This window comes from Fukomys damarensis, unplaced genomic scaffold, assembly GCF_012274545.1.
Source record: "Fukomys damarensis isolate Sample0158 unplaced genomic scaffold, DMR_v1.0_HiC HiC_scaffold_19, whole genome shotgun sequence".
Classification (NCBI taxonomy): domain Eukaryota; kingdom Metazoa; phylum Chordata; class Mammalia; order Rodentia; family Bathyergidae; genus Fukomys; species Fukomys damarensis.
Genome location: NW_022900931.1, coordinates 68093280 through 68112435, shown reverse-complemented (window position 1 = coordinate 68112435; position 19156 = coordinate 68093280). Strand labels below are relative to the sequence as shown.

Genomic DNA, 19156 nt, shown 5'->3' with positions numbered 1-19156 from the left:
AAACGATCACCTACTTCTCTCCTCTCTGATTCCCCTGCACGTGGCATGATTGGATTTTGTTCTTGAGGTATAAAAGCAGACTTTTAATTGTAACCACTTTGGCATTTGAGAACATTCTGCATTTTTTCACTCTTACCAGTTAACATTTATTCACACTAAAATGAAAGCCCTTTGGATTGTGAGCATCTTTTGTGACATCCGAATTATTTTGGCCACAGCTTGGAGTTCATTCTTTGATAACAGGCATCACATAGGTCAAGGTGAGGTTAAGATTGGTTTCCTGCAGAATATATTACAGAAGGTGGTAGAAAGGGATGAAGTAGTGACGGGTGGAGCTGCCTGACCAGCCCTTATCCGTTGCGGGGATGCACTCATCTCATTTGAAGAGGTGGCTGACTCCTGCTGCTATGTTTATTCCATGAGATTTGACTTCTCCCTGGCATAAACTGGTGCTCATGGGTTTCCAGTGTCCAGTCAGACTCAAAAGACACTAAAGACTAGCTGAGTGGTCACATGGGTCGAGGCCGGGTGTGCTGATGAACGTGGCCTGAGGGAAACTTGGTTCCTGGTGTCTGATCCACACCGTGTCTTATGGAGTGAACTGCTGTCCCTCCCCTTACTATTTCGGCTTATGGGTCTAGAGGTTCCAGTGCAAGATGAAGTGGCCCCATCACTTTGGGCCTCTGGCTAGGGTGGCACCTCATGGCAGGAGTGTGTGGCAGAGTAAGCTGCTCAGCATGAGCCAGGAAGCAGAAGTGAGACGAAGAGGCCAGAGTCTGAAATGCCCTTCACGAGCTGGCATAGAGATTTCCCAGTAGGCTCCACTTGTCAAGATTCTACCACCTCCTGATAGTGCCACTCTGGGGACCGCGCCTTTCCTACCTGGGCCATTGTCAGGGCAACCCTCCAAGCCATATGGGACATGGGTAATGCATCTAGTGGTCAAAGAAACATCTTCCAAGAGCCACTGGATATTGAATACAAACAAATCCTAACTCTTAGGGATGGGCACATTACAAGGTGAAGCAGAAGTAAGCTGGCAGGAAGACATGAATGAGAAACAAGGCCAGGCCGGTGCTACATCCCCCACCGGCCAGACATCTGGTGGCAGGCTGATCACACCAAGACCTTTCATCACAGGGCAGTGTTGTGTTCTCAGTGAAGTAGAGACTCATTCTAGATTTAGTTTTTTCCCTCCTGCTTGCTAGCTTCTGATCAACATCTATGAGCTTACTGCTTGCCTCCTATAACACTTATATGCCATATGTAGCAGTTACTTGTGATGATGCTGCACATCCAGGATCAGCTGGGTGTCCAGTCCCCAAGTTCACACATCCAAGATTCACTCAGATACACCCAGAAGTGTGCTTTACTAATTCTCTGGGAATAATCCAGTCAAGTTGACATATCATGAATAATGGTCACAATCTGTACCTCTGTGGGTATCTGGTTACACAGGTATGTGCATGTCAGAACTCCTTCACATGATGCACTGAGTGTGTCCTGTTCCCTATAAGTAAACTACCTGAAAATTCAGCGAATTAAATGAACAGCCCTCTGCCGAAGGCCGTGCATGTGAAAATACTTAGGAGGGAAAGCAATAGAAGCCTGCAATTTACTATGAAATGTACCTGGACACTAAGATGGACTGGCAGAAGAACAGATGGATCGGGAGTTGAACAGAGACACAGAAGATACGCAGGCTATTCATGGGAGAAACCAGATAATGGCTTACCTGTGTGTTAGAACATGTGCCGAAGATTGCATAGTTAAAAGTAAGTTTGCCTCTCCTGCCTCAGCTACCTAGTCTGTTGCCCAGAGGCAGTGCTTTCCAGTTTCTTGTACTGACTCCAGAAAGCTCTATACTCATACAAACATTTCACCATAAACATAATGCCTAGGCATATTTATTGCACACATCTCAGCACATCCCACCTGCACATCTTGACCTCTTGATAAATTGCTTCAGTTAAATTGCAAATGGTTCCTAAAACCAGAAAAACATATTCCATATTGTTTATGATAAGACAAATGTGTGAACCAGAATCATCCTTGCTATTATTTCTCAAGTTTTAGAAAAATTAAAATAGCTTAATGTAACAGTGTGGATGCTGGCGTGTTCATGTAGCTGCTCGTTGTATTAGATATGGAGGGCAGTTTAAAAATCTGCCAAAGTGCCACATGTGTGTCCACTTTGCCTTGGCAATTCTGTTTCAGAACGTTTGTCCTACCCATAGATTGCATGCAAACAGTTACTGAAAGTCAAAAGTATGCATTTAACACGAGTTATAGCAGCAAAGGACTGGTGTGATATAATGTGGATCTTAAATGTCCCCCCAAAGTCCACATGCTAAGGGGTTGGTGCCAGCCTATGGTACTGGTGTGAGGGAGTGGAACTTTTAGGGGGTGGGGCCTAGTGGAAAGAGTTAGGTCTTTGGGAATGTGCCCTTGAAGGGGATATTGTGACCCTGGCACTTGCCTCTCTTCCTGCTTCCTGACCATCATGAATAAGCAGCTTTGTTCCAGCACACACTCCCCACTCTGACATATGCCAGTCCACAGACCTAGAGCAATGGAGACAAATACTGAAGCTTCTGAAACCAGAAGCCAAGTAAACTTTTCTCCTTATTGTAAGCCATTTATCTCAGGCATTTTGTCACAATGGAAGACAATATACATCATATATAATGTCATATTTATGTAATATATCATGCTGTATACATGTTTAATATCTTTATATCTATATCTATATCTATCTATCTATTGAGGCAGGGTCAGGTTCTTGCTATATAGTTTGGGCTGGTCTTGAACTCACTATGTAGCCCAGGTTGGCATGAACTCATAGGTGATCCTCCTGCCTCAGCCACTTGAGTGCTGAGATTACAGGTATGTGCCACCATGCTCAGCTCATGTCTTACACTTGATCTTAGCCAAAAGGCTGAGAAACAATCATCATGTTTTAAAATATTTGAATGTTTTCTATTTCAGATTAAATTTATTACTATCCATTTAATATACAGTATAGTAATTACAGTATAGTAATATTGATAGCTTGTATAATTTTGTATGCATTTGTATAACATACATACATATACACGTACAGTATAACCTATGTAAACATAAGTGCACACACCAGATGTATCAATGTTATTACAAACACACATATATACTTATACATACTTTCTGTATGCCAGTGAAGTAGGCCTTTTGCCCAGCACACAGTGTGTTATTCCTTAGATTATGAGTTTTTGCAAAAGAATTTACTCATGAGATGGCCAAGCATAAGGAGCCAGGAGACCACGCCTCAAATTCATCTTCCCTAAGATAGAGTTTAGGAACATTTATGAGACAAAGAAGCAGTGTGATTGGAGGCATTGGGAAAGGTGATTGGAGGTGAATTAATTAGCAATTTGCACAGTGGTAATGAAATCTCCTAACTTTTCATAGGACCTGAATACAAAATGGTGGCACCAGTGTGATCTGAGGATGGAGTTTGGATTCGCTGCTATCAAAAGGTCACAAAGGTGAAGAGTGGGTACTTTCAACAAAGTGAGTACTAGTACTCTATTAGAGACTAATGGTCTATTGCTCCACTGCTTGCCCTACAAAATTCGTGATTTTAAAGTTGACCTGAAGTAAGTAAAAGCAACCAAGGCTTGAAGGCTTATTTAGGTTCCCCCACCCCGGAAGGACACTTCAAAGCATAGTGGTTGCCTATATGTGTGTATAGTGGGGTAAATATGTAGTGGATGGGGCACATTTGGAGAGGGATCATTATTATTGTCTTCTGTTTATTTTAAAAAGTCTCAAAGCACTCAATTTTTCACCCATTTAACACACTCATTTGAGGCAGGAAGCCCGCAGACACCACTTCCGCTCGCCTCTCTTCTCTCCCTAGGGGGCGGGGCAGGGGAATAGGCAGGAGACCAGCTCAGTGCGCAGGCGCATACCTTCCAGTGCGCATGCCCACCAGTGTGCGAAGCGTCTAGTCACTGCCGCAGTCCTGTCAGGTGAGGGTGTCGCGCGGGTGAGGTGAGCGAAGAAGTTTCCAGAAGTAGGCAGATTCCGGGTAGCCGGGAAGAGGGAGCATGAGGGTATGAGACGATGGCGAAAAGCTAGTAGGCACCACCAGGAGAATGTGTGGTGGCCTTGCTGTGGAGAGTGACTGCAGGGCCAGGCAGCGACTGTGGTGAACAGGGACAAAGATGGCGGGGCTGAGGGGGAACGATGGGCGGCCTCGGTCATCCTGTCAGCTCTGTCCTCCTCAGTCAGGTCTGTCTTCCTTCCCCTCAGTCGGCCTTGCCCTCCTCCTCGTTCAGCTTTATCCTCTCCAGTCAGGCTTGTCCTCCTCCTCAGCCCTGTTCTCCTCCTCAGACCTGTCCTCTTCCTCCTCTCCTCTTTCTGTCCATCCCTCCAGCCATCCTTGACCTCCCCCCTCTTAGGCCTAGATTCCTCCTCCTCAGTCAGCCCTGTCCTCCTCAGTCTATGTTGTCCCCCTCTTCAGTCAGTATTGACCCCCTCCTCTTCCTCCTAACCCCCGTTCTCCTCCTCCTTCTCAGCGCCCCCCCCCCGCTCCGTGCCCTCACTCTGGCCCCTTCTCTCCCATCCTGGTCCCTCTTTCTCTTCCTTAGTTGCCCCCCCTATCTTTGCCCCTACTCTTCCCTTCCTCACTCAGTTGGACCCTTCTTCTTCCTCAGCCCATCCTCTCCTCCACCTCAGTCTACCTCTTGTCCTAGAGCCCCTCACCCTTGCCCTATTCCTGCCCACTCCTTCCTCAGTACGGTTCCTCCCTCAGCCCTGTTTCTCCTTCACTGCTCTCTAACTTCTAACATCTTAGAATTGTTTTATATAACGTAATCATGCAATTTGTATTTTTAAGCCTCTTTCAACAGTATGATATCCATATTCTCATTTAGATTTACAATATATGAAAATATATGTATATATTTCTATTATATCTCCTCAGCAGCACTTAGTATTCTGTGACTTCTACTTTTGGACCTTCTGAAGTGTACACCTTGGTATCTTATTGTACTTTTAACTGATATATCTGATAACAACTGAAGTTGTGCCCCACTGTGTTAGTCATTTAACTATCATTTTTATGTATTATCTCCTAAAATATTTTCATTTTTTTGCTCCTGTTTTGTCTGCCTTTTTCTTACCAATTTATATAAATTCTTAATCTATTCTGAATATGAATGCAGTTCTTTGTAGGATATATATTGTCAGGATCTTCCCTCATTCTATATAATTCTAACTCATTTTTAAGTGAAATGCATTCTTTTATGGCTTATCAATTTATTTTAGTTCATTGTGCTTGGAGTTCAAATCTCTTTTCCCTTCAGTACCATTTCTGACATATTTCTAGCCTGTTTGTAGTTTTCTGGGAATAGGGCTGCGAAATAATCTGTGTGCCTATGCACAAAGCTCTATAAAGATGTATTGAGACATTTGTGTGATATGAGCTAACTCCTTTTGCTTCAGACTACCTCCACCATAGTGTCCAAAAAATACTATGCACTTCTTTTGTAAGTGTCTCTGTAATATCTGCAGGTCCTGAAGTCTTGGGGTCTTTACATCTGATACAACTCTGCCCATCATCTTTCACAAACCATATACTACAGCATCCTGCCTTGCAGAGTGCCTGCATCCTGTAAAGGACCAAGGTGCAAAGATGCTGCATGTGACAGAGGTTTCGGATATAGTGAAGAATGCCCAAAGCTTTCTTCTACACAATCAAGAGGAGAATCCAGAAACTAGTCCCAAAAGAAACCCAGAAGCTCTGGATAACTCTCATCAACAGTTTAATAATTTTCAGTATTTGTCACTGACTGGGCCTCACCAAGCTGTGAGTCAGATCCAGGTTCTTTGCCGGCAGTGGCTGCAGCCAGAGACCCACACGAAGGAACAGATAATAGAGCAACTAGTGCTGGAACAGTTTCTGAGCACCCTGCCAGAGGAGATTCAGAAATGGGTGAGGTCAAAGCAGCCAGAGAACAGCAGGGAGGCAAGCATGCTGGTGGCAAACTTGATCCAGGCATGTGAGGATCCAGGTGAGACAGGTAGGAAGTTACTTATATCTGTCTGCTGAATGTCTGCTGTATGCATAGTATGTATTAGGAGCTAAATAAAAGAATGCAGGGCCAGGGATTTAGCTCAGTGGTTTCGCACCTGCCTTGCAAGTACAAGGACCCGAGTTCGATCCCTGGTACCTAAATAAATAAATAAATAAATAAATGCATTTTATATATCCAGTCTAATCTCACATGAAATGTACAAAATTTGGGCTTTGGTTTTTGTTTTAATATTTATTATTTCTCTGAGAGTACCAACTTTGTCACCTTCTCCCACACTTATCCAACCTAAGCTCTAGTATCAACAAAAAAACAAAGCACATACTATGTGTTTTGATTTTTTTTTTTTTTTTTGGTACCGGGGATTGAACTCGGGTCCTTGCACTTGCAAGGCAGGCAGCGGAACCACTGAGCTAAATCGCCGGCCCCAAAGCACATACTATGAAAAAAATCTTCTAGGACTACCCATGATACTAATAAGTGTAAATGTGGGGAAATTGGCCATTATCTGGTCATTCCATTCAAGCACAATAATAATTTTTGTAAATGAGTGGTTAAATTTTAGGTGTAAAAGGGCATAAAATGTGGCAGGCTTGGAAGTTTAACCTCTGTGAAAATTTACTGGTCTTTTTGTAATACAAGTATTAGATTAGAACTGAGGAGACATTTAAAAAATGAAAGAAGAAAGCCACTCAATTCTCATAATTCTTTAAGTAAAAATAATATTAAAAATATTGTTGAGAGGGAGAGAGGAAATATAAATACAAATCTAGGATTGTAGCTGTTTCTGGAATGAAAGCTGGAGTACACACTCAGGAAAGAAGCATATAGGGAGATGTAAATTATCAGGAATGTTCTAGTTTTGGGGTTTGATAGTAAATTCACAGTCCTTGTTTACACTTGGAAATGAAATTGAGTGAAATTAAACATAATTATGCATGGCTCAATGCTGATAGCATATCATGAAGTAAGGATTTATCCAGTTCTGTATGCCTACATTCCTTAAAAGAGTTTTTAAGAGGCCGTGTGTGTGTGTGCCTGTGTGTGCATGTGCACATGTGCACACATGAGGGTGGGGGTGCAATATTGGGAATTGAAGGCAGTACCTTTGCACTGAGCTACATCCCCAGCCCATTTTTTACTTTTTATTTTGTGATAAGGTCTTATTAAGTCACTAAATTGCCAAGCTGGGCTCAAACTTGTGATCTTCCTGCCTCAGCTTCCCAGAGTGCTGGAATTACTTGCACATGCCCCTATGTATAGCTTTATAGTGTACATGCTGAACACTTACAGTGTATTATTGTAGGTGTTTTTGCATATGAATTCATTTGCTCCCATTAGCAGTTTTGTGAAATTACTTTCATTGTACAGACCAGGAAACAGAGGCATGAAGCTGAGTAATTTGCCTGTGGTTCCACAATTCTTTTGTTTTGGTTTTTTGAGACAGGGTCTCACTATGTAGTTGAGACTGACCTGGAACTCACTGTGTAGCCCAGGCTGGTCTCAAACTCACAGGGATCCTCCTGCCTCAGCCTCCCAAATTGGCCGTCACGCTGCCTGCTCCCTATCTACACTCTTAATCACAGTGTTACACTGCCTCTGGTGGACATAGTGGTTATTGTCCCAGAGGTTAAGGATTTGGCTAAAGGCCCAGAACCATTGGAGCTGGGGTGGAGGGTGGGGTGGGGTAAAGAGTAGCCTAGGACTTGAGAAAGAAACAATCTAGTAATGAAAACTGTACTTGAAAAAAACTACAGGCAAGGAGGGTCTTCAAGGTTTAGCCTTCTGTCTTCTAGATCGGTAAGTGAAAAGGATGTAGGAAAGGTTCAATAAGGGCTGCCATTAAAAATTACCTACCATGGGGCCGGGGATTTAGCTCAGCGGTTCGGTGGCTTGCCTTGCAAGCACAAGGACCCGAGTTCAATCTCCAGTACCCCCCCTCCCCCAAAAAATTACCTACCATGTGTCTTACATTTGTAATATTCAAGCCTCATAAGAGTCCTTGGAGGCATAGGTATGTGTTGTTTTTTTGGCACTGGGGTTCAAACTCAGGACCTTGTGCTAGTGAGGCAGGTGGTGGAACCACTGAGCTAAATCCCTGGCCTGGTATAAGTATTTGTTATAGTTGAAAAACTGAGTTTGCCTGATAATTTTTTAAAAATGTACCAGAGATCGAACTCAGGACCTTGCTGTGGAGAGGCAGGCAGTAGAACCACTGAGCTAAAATCCCGGCCCTCCTAATAATTTTGATTGGGCATTGAAACTATAAACTACCAAAAAACCACTAATACTATATAGGGAGAACTTTCACTTTATTGGAAGACAGTGAAGAGCCACTAAAAGATTTAGAGCTGGGAAAAGACCAGAGTCCTTTTTGGGCTTTGCTATGTTGAAAAGAGAATTTGCTTTGTTTTTTGTTTTTTTTTTGGCACTGGGGATCAAACTTGGGACTTTGTGCTTGCAAAGCAGGCAGTAGAACCACTGAGCTAAATCCCTGACCTGAGAATTTACTTTGGTGACCTTTCTTTTGCCATAGGAAGCCCACTGTGGCAAGATGGGGTAGTGGGAGGCAGCAGGCAGTTCTGTGTCTTTGCTTGCTGCCAGACAGGACTCCACTCCGTGGTCTTTCCTCTTTTGTAGCTTCCCCTGCTCAGGACTCTGTCCTTGCAGAAAACAAGAACACTGCAGAACACCAAGAGAATACAGAGGCATTGGACAAACTACCCTCTGAGAGGTCCCAGGTGAGGTTTGCTTTCTTGGGACTTGGTTCTCACCTGTTTCTGGACCTTCCCTAGTCAGTCAGATCATGTTAAACAGCTTTCTGTTTCTCTGAAGCCTTGGTTTTTGAGTATCTCATAGGCTGTGTTCCTTTTCCCAGCGGAGAGGTTAGAGTGACTGGGAGTCTGTTCTATCAGCCAAGCTACCCCTGAAATGCTGACTCCCTGTCCTGGCAAGTCCAATCCTCTCCCAAGATGGAGTGTACGCCAGGCAGGGATGTAAGGCATTCTTCAATCAGGAGCTACCCAGCTTCTCTTTTCAAACCCTCTGGTGCTGGATTTCAGTCAGTGAGTTTCTCCTTCTGATTGCTTGCCTGACTCTGGTTTTCTTTGTTGTCGCCGCTCGAGTGCACCTGCTTTGCTTCAGTGCATGTATCAGAGTCTCTGTCACTTGCTGCCACCACCAACCTGGCCATGTGATACTGTGTCGCAGGTTTTAGGTGTTTCAAACAGCTCCATTATAAATATGCGCGTATATGTGTTTAAGTGCCCAGGAGCAACATAGCTAGTTTGGGTTCAAAGTGGCTTATCATTTATTTTTCCTTTAGCATCTTATAAGAGATCTTGAGGATAACACTTGCTATTGTCAGACTTCCTAATTTTTGTCAATTGAATGAATATGGACTATTTTCATTTTGATTTGCATTTTCATATTTGTTAATAAGATTTTAATATCTCTTCATAGTTATCAGTTCTCTGAATTTTACAGATAAGACATGAGGCTTAACCTACTCACACTAAGTTTATAAGAACCAAAGCCAGGACTTAAACCCACCTCCCTGGTTCTTGGAACAAAGTGTACTGCTGAGCTGTTAAGTATATGCATTCTTGCTTTGTCTCCTTACACTTTAGTAATTGTTTAGGGACTCTCAGAAGTGTTACCACTTCTGTCAGAAAGGTGCAATGCTAAGTCCCTGTGACCTTAGGATTAGAGCACTTACAAACTTTCTACTGATCTGTATGGCTCCTTCACATTTAGTCCTCTCTTGTTAGGCTTCCTCTCCTTGCCCTGGGATAATTCCTGGGCTTTAATGGGGTGTTTCTGCTGTTGTAGGAGTTGGTGACATTTGAAGATGTGGCTGTGACCTTCACCGAAGAGGAGTTAAGCCATTTAACTGCTTCTCAGAAAAAGCTCTACTGGGAGGTGATGCTGGAGAATTACCAGAACCTGGTTTTCGTAGGTAAGTGTGTTCTCTTCACAGAACTTGATTTCTGCCCACTAGATCCATGGAGGTTCTTCTGCATCTCCCCATCTGTAGTGGTGGCTCATTGTATCACCCCTAGATCAGAGGCAGTATTTTAATGTCTGGTTCACTGATAATGATGAAATAACTAACCTATATTGAGTACTTAATATGTATCAGGCAGCAGTCTAAGCATTTTGCAGGTTTTAACTCTAACCCTCATACGAATTCTATGAGGGGGAGGTGTACTAATTATTGTTATTATTATTTTTGCCATTTTATATCTATAAGGAAACGAACTTAGGGAAAGGGTAGATTACTTGTTCAAAGGTAGATTTACTTGTTTAAAGCTGTGATTCGACCCCTCGTGTCACATAACTTGAATCCCAAGTTATAAATCTGCCTCTTAAACTCTGATGTGCTGCCTGAAAGACACTAATTTTCCCTAAACCTTCTGATTATGTTAGGTAGAAAGTGTAAGTTTGGTATTGGAATGTCTCTGAATTTTGTTGATCTTCCATTTGGGCAAAGAGAGAAGACCTCAAACCTGAGCCATATTTAGGCAACAGAAAGTAATTAGTATCTAGTAAACTTAGTTTCTGTTGCATCTATTGTTACATTACTTTTTTTTTTTTTTGCTAGTGACATTGATTTTGATTTATAGGATTGATACAACATTTCCATTTAAAATAAGCCTGTTTAAGTTAAAAAGAAGGGCACTCTAAAGAAAATATTAAATAAATACCAAATACCCCTAGCAATGTCACAAAAATACCAAGTACTACTATAAATGGTCAAAATACCATTTTGGGGCCATAATTTGAGGGCCATAATTGACATACCAATGAGCTCATTATGTTTTATGTCCCTTACAGGCATCAGGGTTACAAAGTAATGCTACTATTCTGATCCCATGCATGTCATACTTGATTCTGTGTTATGTAATGGATGTTCTGTACCTCTAAGTGTTTACTGTGTAGCACAGTTTTCAGTCTTGGCAGCATTGACATATGGGGCCAGGTAATGACACTGTTGTGCGGCTGTCTGCATTGGATGATGCAGAGCAGCATCCCTGCCTACCACTCATGAGATACCAGGAGTACCTCTCCCTTTCCTACCATTGTGACAAGAAAAAATATCTTCATATATGGCCAGATGTCTTCAGGAAATGAAGCCATTGAGAATGCTCTCTAGGCTTGGGGACAGACTTGATTTTACTCCTGGAAAAGTTATGCCTTTTAGAAATTATTCCCAAGTTGTGAGGACCCGGAATTGAGAGTTCTTGAATCCCAAGTTATGAGTCTTCCTTCTTCAACAGGGTGTCAATTTCCCAAACCTGATATTATAACATACCTGGAAGAAGAGGCGTCAAGAGCAATAGAAGAGGACAGCAATACAGTGATTTGTCCAGGTGAGTAATGAGGGGAAAACCTAGAGAGGCAGGCCTCACAGGAAGGCAGTAACCCCACCCAGTTAATTAGGAGGGGGCTGGGACCTGCTATTCAGGACCATTCCTCAAAGCCATTCAGCTTGATGAGACAGCCGGTGGTGCTCTCACTTGAGGGCCTCTCTCTTTTGTTTCAGTTTTTTCCTTCCACCCGCCCCCCGCTATTTGGTACTGGGGATGGAGCTCAGGACCTTGCATTTGTGAGGCAGGTGGCGGCACCACTGAGCTGAATCCCCTCAGGGCCTCTCTCTTTTCAGTACTTTCCTCATTTCCTTTCCAAGGCTCATCTCTTCCTGCAGCACCGGTTCCTCTCACACCTAGCTCCATAGCTCCAGGGAGGCTGATTTCCCTTTCCTCTAGTGTTATAACCCTTCCATTCATTTGTGCCTTTTTCCTTGCAGCCAGAATAAAATATCTTTCCTCTTTAACTGAGATAAAGGAAAAACCTTGGCAAGATACCACTGCCTCCCTCTCCCTCCCAACCAGTCGCTCACATTTGTGAACATCTAAGAACGTTTCACTTTTATTCTCTTCCCTGTGTGGGTTGGCTCATAGAAATTTTGAAGAAGAGTGTAATAGGTAGGCAGAAGGGTCAGCACATATGGAGTGGCTGTAATAAATATGAGTGTACCAGAAAAGGGCACAAAGGCTGTATGGTCTGAGTGAGGTGGAGAGAGATAATAGTTGTGGCTATAGAAATAGACAAGCACCAGCCCACACATGGCTAGTTAAAGAACGTGGATTTAATTCTGAGTGAGTTGCAAAGGTAGTGCAAGGTGTTGAACAGAGGAGTGAAGTGGCAATATTGACATTTTAGAACTGGGCCATCCAATATTGCAGTCCCTAATCACGTGTGGCTACTTAAACTAATTAAAATTAAATAAAATTTAAAATACATTGTCTTGGTCACACCAATCACATTTTAAGAGTTTGATAACCACCTGTGACTCATGACTACTGTGTTAGCAGAAATGCATACTTTTTTTTATCATGGCAGGGAGTTTTGTTGGGCAGTGCTATCCTAAAAAGATTCATCTGATTGTTCTGTAGATAATGGGTGGGATAATGGGGGTCTTTTGAAGTCCATCTGGCTACAGATGATAAGACACTGGTGCTAGGATTGAAGAATGTTGAGGTTCAGGGTGTTCTTTGAGAGAAGAACATGTGGATTAATGGATATCCAGCAGGTGGTGGAAATGGGAATTAGGACTGGATTGTGGTTTAGCATTCTACTCTTGACTCTTCCCTTAACACATTTCTCTGGCTTGAGCCACTAGGGGTACATGCAGTGGTTCAAGCCAGTGGGAACATCACATGTTCAAATCAGAGCAGCCTGGCAGCAAGACATGCGAATTCTGGCCCAATGTGAATGTGTTAAAGACCATTTCCTAAAAGATCTAATCCATTGGTGCTGGGTCCAGCTATCCCGTAGTGACTCACTAAGCTGCATTCTGGCTATGCTGCTCATATTTGGAGTATTTGTTGGTCTATACCCCTGTGTTCATAACTGCCTCTTCCAAACCACAATCTTATACTTGATTTCCTTGGATAATTTCCCATTCAGGAAATCGTCTTTATAAAGCCCATTTTTTTTTTTTGCTAGTTTCTTAATACCGTCGTAAGAAAATTCAACTTTCAACAAAATATTTCATTTCTTCCCATTTTGGCCTGAAATTCATTTACCAATCTTATTCCCACAGATCTCTCCCACCTAAGCTCTCATGTTTCTGTCTTATTTTGATGATCCAGTGTCTTTGCTTGAGCTGTTTTCTACTGTTACCACTTCCTTCACTACTTACCAAGCCCAAATTGAGTCCCCTCCTCCAACCTTTTCATGGAATCAATTACCCTGTCTCTGCTTCTGTAGTGATTTTTGTCTAATTGGAGTCCTTCAATAAACTTCTGAGGATCATCAAATTGGATAATACTTTGCACAAAATAGGCTTACCAAACAGCAAATTGAAGACAAGTAGTTAGTTGGCAGTGTAGATTTGGGTAAAATGAGAGTTGGGATCCAAGAAAAGAGTTAGAATCCTGTTACTTTATTGTAAGCAAGAAGTTGTTGATGTGTTGCCTAAAGGTCCTGATAATGCCGTGATAATAGGCATTCTTTATTTTGTTTTTGGTTTTTTTGAGACAGGGTCTCACTATGTAGTTGAGACTGATCTGGAACTCACTATATAGCCCAGGCTGGTTTTAAACTCAGCAATCCTCCTGCCTCAGCCTCCCAAGTGCTGGGATTATAGGCGTGCACCACCCACCCAGTTTAATAGGCATTCTTTAAAAATGTCCCATTGTAAAATCAGTTTGAGAAATGTGATATTCTCAAATGCTTCCCCTTTTGAGATTTGAGGTGCATATCAAAGGTTCTGAAGAATCCTAGATAAATGCAGCCCACTTGACTCGTGTTATCTAATGTTTCCCAAATTGATATGCAACTATTAGTTTTTTGTTTTTGTTGTGTACTGGGGATTGAACTCAGGACCTTGCACTTGTGAGGCAGGTGGCAACACCACTGAGTTAAATCCCTGACCCACAGCTATTAGTTTTTGAAAATATTAGTAATCTACTAAGCACGGTTTGGTCAAACCTCAGTCCCAAATCTCATTTTGGTTTCCTCTTCATTCTACTCCCTATGTCTCTGTCATCTTTGTCAACGTGAAGCCCACTTGGACGGTTTCCTTTCTGCTCTTCTCACACTTTCTTGCCTGTTTACCTTTCCATTCTTTTCTGATTTTCATCTCTACGGGTCCGTTCCTAGAACATTTAAACATTCATAAGATCTATTCCGTTGCCTTTTGTCTCTTTCTTCTGTTTCTACTACAAAGGCATGTCTCTCAGAGTGAAAAGAGTACAGGAACTTCCACATTTCTTTTAGACTAGGAAAAGAGACCTCAGACCAAAGAGCCAACTGCAGAACAAAGCCTGTTTGTAGAAAAATCATCCTGTGGGGCAGGAATAGTGGTTCTGGCAGTAGGTGACTTCTGGCATGTCTATTTAGGAAACTCTTCTGATGCATCGGAATCACACGAAGACAACCGGAAGGACGACATTTTCAATCCTGTAGTAATGAGTGACACCAAGACTCTTGATCAAGAAAGAAGTTATAGTAATGATGAATTTGAGAGAGGCTCTAATGTTACCCAGCAGTCAGAGGGTCTTCCAGGAAAGGATCCCCAGGAATGTAACGTTACCAGCATGAGCACCAGACCCCAGCTAGTACAAGACTTCAGGTGTAAAATTTGTGAAAGAGCCTTTAGTACCAAAATCGGTCTTGTGAGACACAAGCCGATCCATACTGGGAAGAAACCCTTCGAATGTAAGCAATGTGGTGAAGCCTTCTTCCTCATGCCGCACCTCAACAGGCACCAGAAGTCTCACGCTAGTGACAAGCACTCAAAGTGCAATAAAGATGGAAAGTCTTTCATCCAGCCTGGAGATCTCTCTGGTCAGGTAAGAATTCGTAGACAGGAGGACTCCTTTGAATGTATTCAGTGTGGCAAAACTTTTATCCAAGGTGTACATCTTTCTCAACATCTTAAGGTACACAGTGCAGCAAAGGCCTCTTCCCCTGTGTTGTCCAACAAGACATATTTAATTCATTACCAGCGGGAACAGGACTATGTTAGAGAGAGAGCCTGCAAATGCTGTGACTGTGGCAGAACCTTCAGTCATAGTTCACACCTCATTCTGCACTACCGAATCCATGCTCGAGAGAAGCCGTGCCAGTGTCAGCTGTGTGGGAAGTGTTTCGGGGGACCTTTCTACCTCTCTGAACATTACCAGCTCCATTTTCAAGAGAAAACAGTTGACATCACTGTTTAAAAACATTTAGAGAATATGCTTTCTCATCACCTCTGGCTTTGTCCTATAGAAACAATGTTTGAGTGTGCTGCATTTGAGAAGGCCTTCCTCCTGACCCTCGTCATACCCTGTTAACAACTTGAAAATTTATTGTGGTATGGTGAAAAAAACGGGGGAATGGTCAGGTGAGAGTACAGCAACCTTTGTACAAGAGAGGATTCTGCCCACATTAGTAGTCACTAAGGCAAAAAACTTACAAAGGGAGTTTTTGTGGCATAGGAAAGAAGCTAATACATTTTACCTTCCTTTAGTGGTATTCATGGGATAGAGAATCTTGATTTTGACATGCTGATTAAAATTTATAGCAGACAGTGGTACTCCAGACTTGCAGTCCGTGGCCTCAGTTTATGAAAGAGTTAACATATGTCAGCAAGGTAAAAGGATTTTCAAGGTATTACCTAGAATGATTCATTCCGTGAGTTGATGTTATTGGCAGTATATTTACATAGTATCTCATAATTTATAAAAATGTTGTTTTATATATTATTTTTATTTGCTCAAGGTACCTAGTGCTGATTTTTATAGATAAAGCAAACTTGAAACTCCAAATTTGACCTAGGTTGTAAATGATGTTGCAGGAATTGAAGTCAGGTTTTAAAAAAATTTCTTCCCTATCTTCTCTGAATGAGAGTTATAGTACTTATACTTTGCAGAGCCGTTTTTTGTTTGTTTGTTTGTTTGATTTTTGTACTAGGGATTGAACTTGGGTCCTTGCACTTGCAAGGCAGGTGGCAGCACCACTGACCTAAATCCCTGGCCCCCAGAGCCATCTTTTTGATTAGTAGTTCCATGGTCATTTCACAATAAATCAGATGAATGCAATCATATCAGGGTTCATAGAGCTTTCTTAGGGTGAAGTTCTGATAGTCATTTCATGATATAGGATTACATGATGACATTTTGAGAAATGAATTCAGAAAACTATTTTTGTTAAACACTTTCTTGTGATTGTTATTTTAGATGAAAAAGCCGTTAGTGGACTAGTAAAGTTTTTTGGTAGTTGTTGAACTTTGGCATCACCAGCATGTCCATCTTCACCTAAAATCTCATTTGCATACTAGGTGCACCACTCTTTAAGGTGTAAGCCCTGAATGGCACTAAGAATCTCTTTTGTACCATGTGACGTAATAGAAGCTTTCCCTCACTGACCCTGAATGGTGCTCAGATGTAAAGACACATGGTAACCAGGTGGACCTGGACTCCCAGAACCTGATTCCTTGCCTGGAAAGGGGTGAGTTGTTACTGTCATTCACTGTCCTGCTTTTTCTCATTGAGTCAGTTTTCAGAGGTTATGAACTCTAAAGTAAACATGACACCAAAATCTACACCAGAAGAATAGTGCTAGCTGCGCAGTCCTTTCCCTCTCCATTTTAAAAGTTCTTGATGCGCAGTCCTCATTGGCTAGCTCCATTTTCTTACCACAGCCCCTTCTGCAGTTCACCATAGTGTAGTTTCTGATCCTGCTACCATTACTGTGGGAAGACATGATATTGATGTGTCTTGTTGGTAGTGTTGACTTTGCTGCCTTGAAGTGGTGTCTGCTGGATTTCTCTACTATAAAGTTACTGTTTGTTTCCCTTTAATTAATAAATATCAGGACAAACTTTAAGACCATGCAAGTATCCACTTCTTCTTCACAGGAGTATCTGAAGTGGGCCTTGCTATAGTCATTACAACTCTGTGTAGTATAATGGCAATTTTCTGTTTTCTTAACTCTTTCTACATTTTGGTATTAGAATTCTCTTGTGAAAAGGAACTGGCTGAAACCCATACTTCAAAAGTCATGCCCCAGTAATTGGTGGTCAAGTGGCCTCAGTGCCTTCCTCACCACTGGGTAGCCATAATGTATTCCTGTTGCATTTTTCAGGGTTGCCTGAATACTTGGTTGTGTGGGTGTGTCCCGCTGTATTTAGACTTGCAGGGTTGGAAACCAGGGCTGGTTGTTACTTCTCTCTGCAACGCAAACTGCTGTTACAGTTATGCTTCCTTCTCATCTCCTGGGTCTTAGTATTTGCCTTATCAATTTTCCCACGTTGGGTATTATTTTTTTAAGAGGAAATTCTCAGCAGTGGAATTTCTGATCCAAAGGTATATGTTTCTTGAAGGCCTTGGAAACACTCAGCCTCATCCCAGCAGGGACTGAAAGTCGTGCTGATTGTTTTCTCTAAGAACAACCATAAACCGCTCAGTTCTCCTCCATATCCCCTTTCTTTTTGAAAAATTTTCACTGTGGTTTCATCTCAGGAAATAACAGGCCTGGAAATCAGGCCTGGAAAGAGCCACCGATAAATTGAAATAGTTTATAAGAACACTAACTTTAATATACCGGTATTAGGTATAGTTTCCTTGTGAAAATATTATTAAGCATATTACAGAGATTTTGGAAAGCAACATAGGCTAATAAACTTCCTAATTGTCCTAGATACTCAACCAGGACATGCCAGGAATGTAGTTGTGTTCATAGGTAGAAGAAAGAGCCCATCAGCGGAGGAGGGAAGTGTGTGGCTTTGGAGCCAGACTTGAGGTCAAATCTCAGCATCTTCCTTAGAAGCTGATTAAACCTCATTTCCTTAGGAAGCAGGGATACCATTGTCATCCCTATCACCCCGAGGGAACTGTTGGAAGGCCCAGAGTTGATTTATAGAAAAGACCAGATGTGCTGGCACTCAGTAACAATTAGCTGCGCTTATGGAATGTTTTTATAGACGATAAATAAGCTGGAGCAATAAGCTGGAGTTGTAAACCACGGATACACTAAAAAAGCTAGCATGATTTATCATTTTAATCTTAGTTATATAAATTTTTTCTCCACAACACAAATCTAAAGTTCTCTTTTTCTCATTTTGTATGGCCATTTTTTTCTTTTTCTTTTTCTTTTTGGTAGTGAGGATTGAACTCGGGTCCTTGTGCTTGCGAAGCAGGTGGTGGAACCACTGAGCTAAATCCCTGGCCCCTTGTGTGGCCATTTTTAATGACTGTAATCACATGAAAGTTTGATAAAGTACATATTTACAGTTGTTTTCTAAGGATACATTTCCAAAATGCGACTTGCTGAATGAAATGTGATGTGTATTTCCATCTTTCTTTTTTTAAAGTATGAATTTATTTTTTATTTTAAAGTAATACTAAGCTCATTAAAGGAAACTCCTGCTTTAGAGAAAGGTAGATCTCTCCCTTCCTCTTCCCCCCCAACAAAAATATGTACCATGAATACCATTAACACTTCAGTTTGTTTTCTTATTATTCAAAAATGCCAGGTTTATGAAAGTAGTTGCCTCTGAGCAGTAGTGAGAGGACATCTCAAGGTCTGTTCTTGTTCTTTTCTTTATCTAGGCGACTGCTACCTGCCCTAATCTATTCGTAGATCATTTCATGTAACTATGACATCTATGAAATACACTTAACTTTGTTAATTTTGTTACCGAGTCTTACACCTTCCGAAACTGCTTTCCGTTGCATATCACACTGACTCTTTAATAGGCGCGTGGCTCTTCGTAAGTATGGCCCTTTTTGTCTTTTTCAGATGTTAAATTGAGTTCTGATTTTTCATAATTACAAATGATACTGTTACAAAATTTTGGTGCTTAAATACTTTTTCCAAATTTAGGATTCTTAAGATGGATTTTTGCCAAAGCAGAATTGCTGGGTCAGAAGATAGGTGATTGTTCTAGGGTTTTTGATACATGCATTCAAGCCCCTGTCAAAAATGTTACATCAGGGTGCACATTGTTCCCACAGTGGGATGTGTGTTTACACCCAGGAGGTCACTAGCATTATACAACAAGAGTGTTTCTCACTTCGGTTAAG

General features: G+C 41.8%; 1 protein-coding gene across 7 annotated transcripts; it reads left to right on the top strand.

The window, feature by feature from the left end:
- The first annotated feature begins 3955 nt into the window (after nucleotides 1–3955).
- Nucleotides 3956–18219, top strand: Zim2 (zinc finger imprinted 2). Of its 7 annotated transcripts, XM_010616871.1 has the most exons (7): nucleotides 4112–4272; nucleotides 5557–6065; nucleotides 8718–8818; nucleotides 9909–10035; nucleotides 11357–11449; nucleotides 14487–14938; nucleotides 16411–18219. In XM_010616871.1, the coding sequence occupies exons 2-7, from the start codon at nucleotides 5678–5680 to the stop codon at nucleotides 16438–16440; spliced, it is 1191 nt and encodes a 396-aa protein (XP_010615173.1). In that variant the 5' UTR covers nucleotides 4112–4272; nucleotides 5557–5677; the 3' UTR covers nucleotides 16441–18219. The 7 variants fall into 7 exon arrangements, with proteins under 7 accessions (XP_010615170.1, XP_010615168.1, XP_010615169.1 ...); XM_010616868.1 differs by lacking the exons at nucleotides 4112–4272; nucleotides 16411–18219 and adding an exon at nucleotides 3956–4010 and having other exon boundaries at nucleotides 14487–15683; XM_010616866.1 differs by lacking the exons at nucleotides 4112–4272; nucleotides 16411–18219 and adding an exon at nucleotides 3999–4032 and having other exon boundaries at nucleotides 14487–15683.
- Nucleotides 18220–19156: the final 937 nt, after the last annotated feature.

Coding starts and splice junctions, on each gene's coding strand:
- Zim2 (XM_010616868.1), top strand. CDS start 5,678: ATGCTGCATGTGACAGAGGTTTCGGATATAGTGAAGAATGCCCAAAGC. Junction 8,819..9,908: donor TACCCTCTGAGAGGTCCCAG/GTGAGGTTTGCT, acceptor CTGCTGTTGTAG/GAGTTGGTGACATTTGAAGA. Junction 11,450..14,486: donor CAATACAGTGATTTGTCCAG/GTGAGTAATGAG, acceptor ATGTCTATTTAG/GAAACTCTTCTGATGCATCG.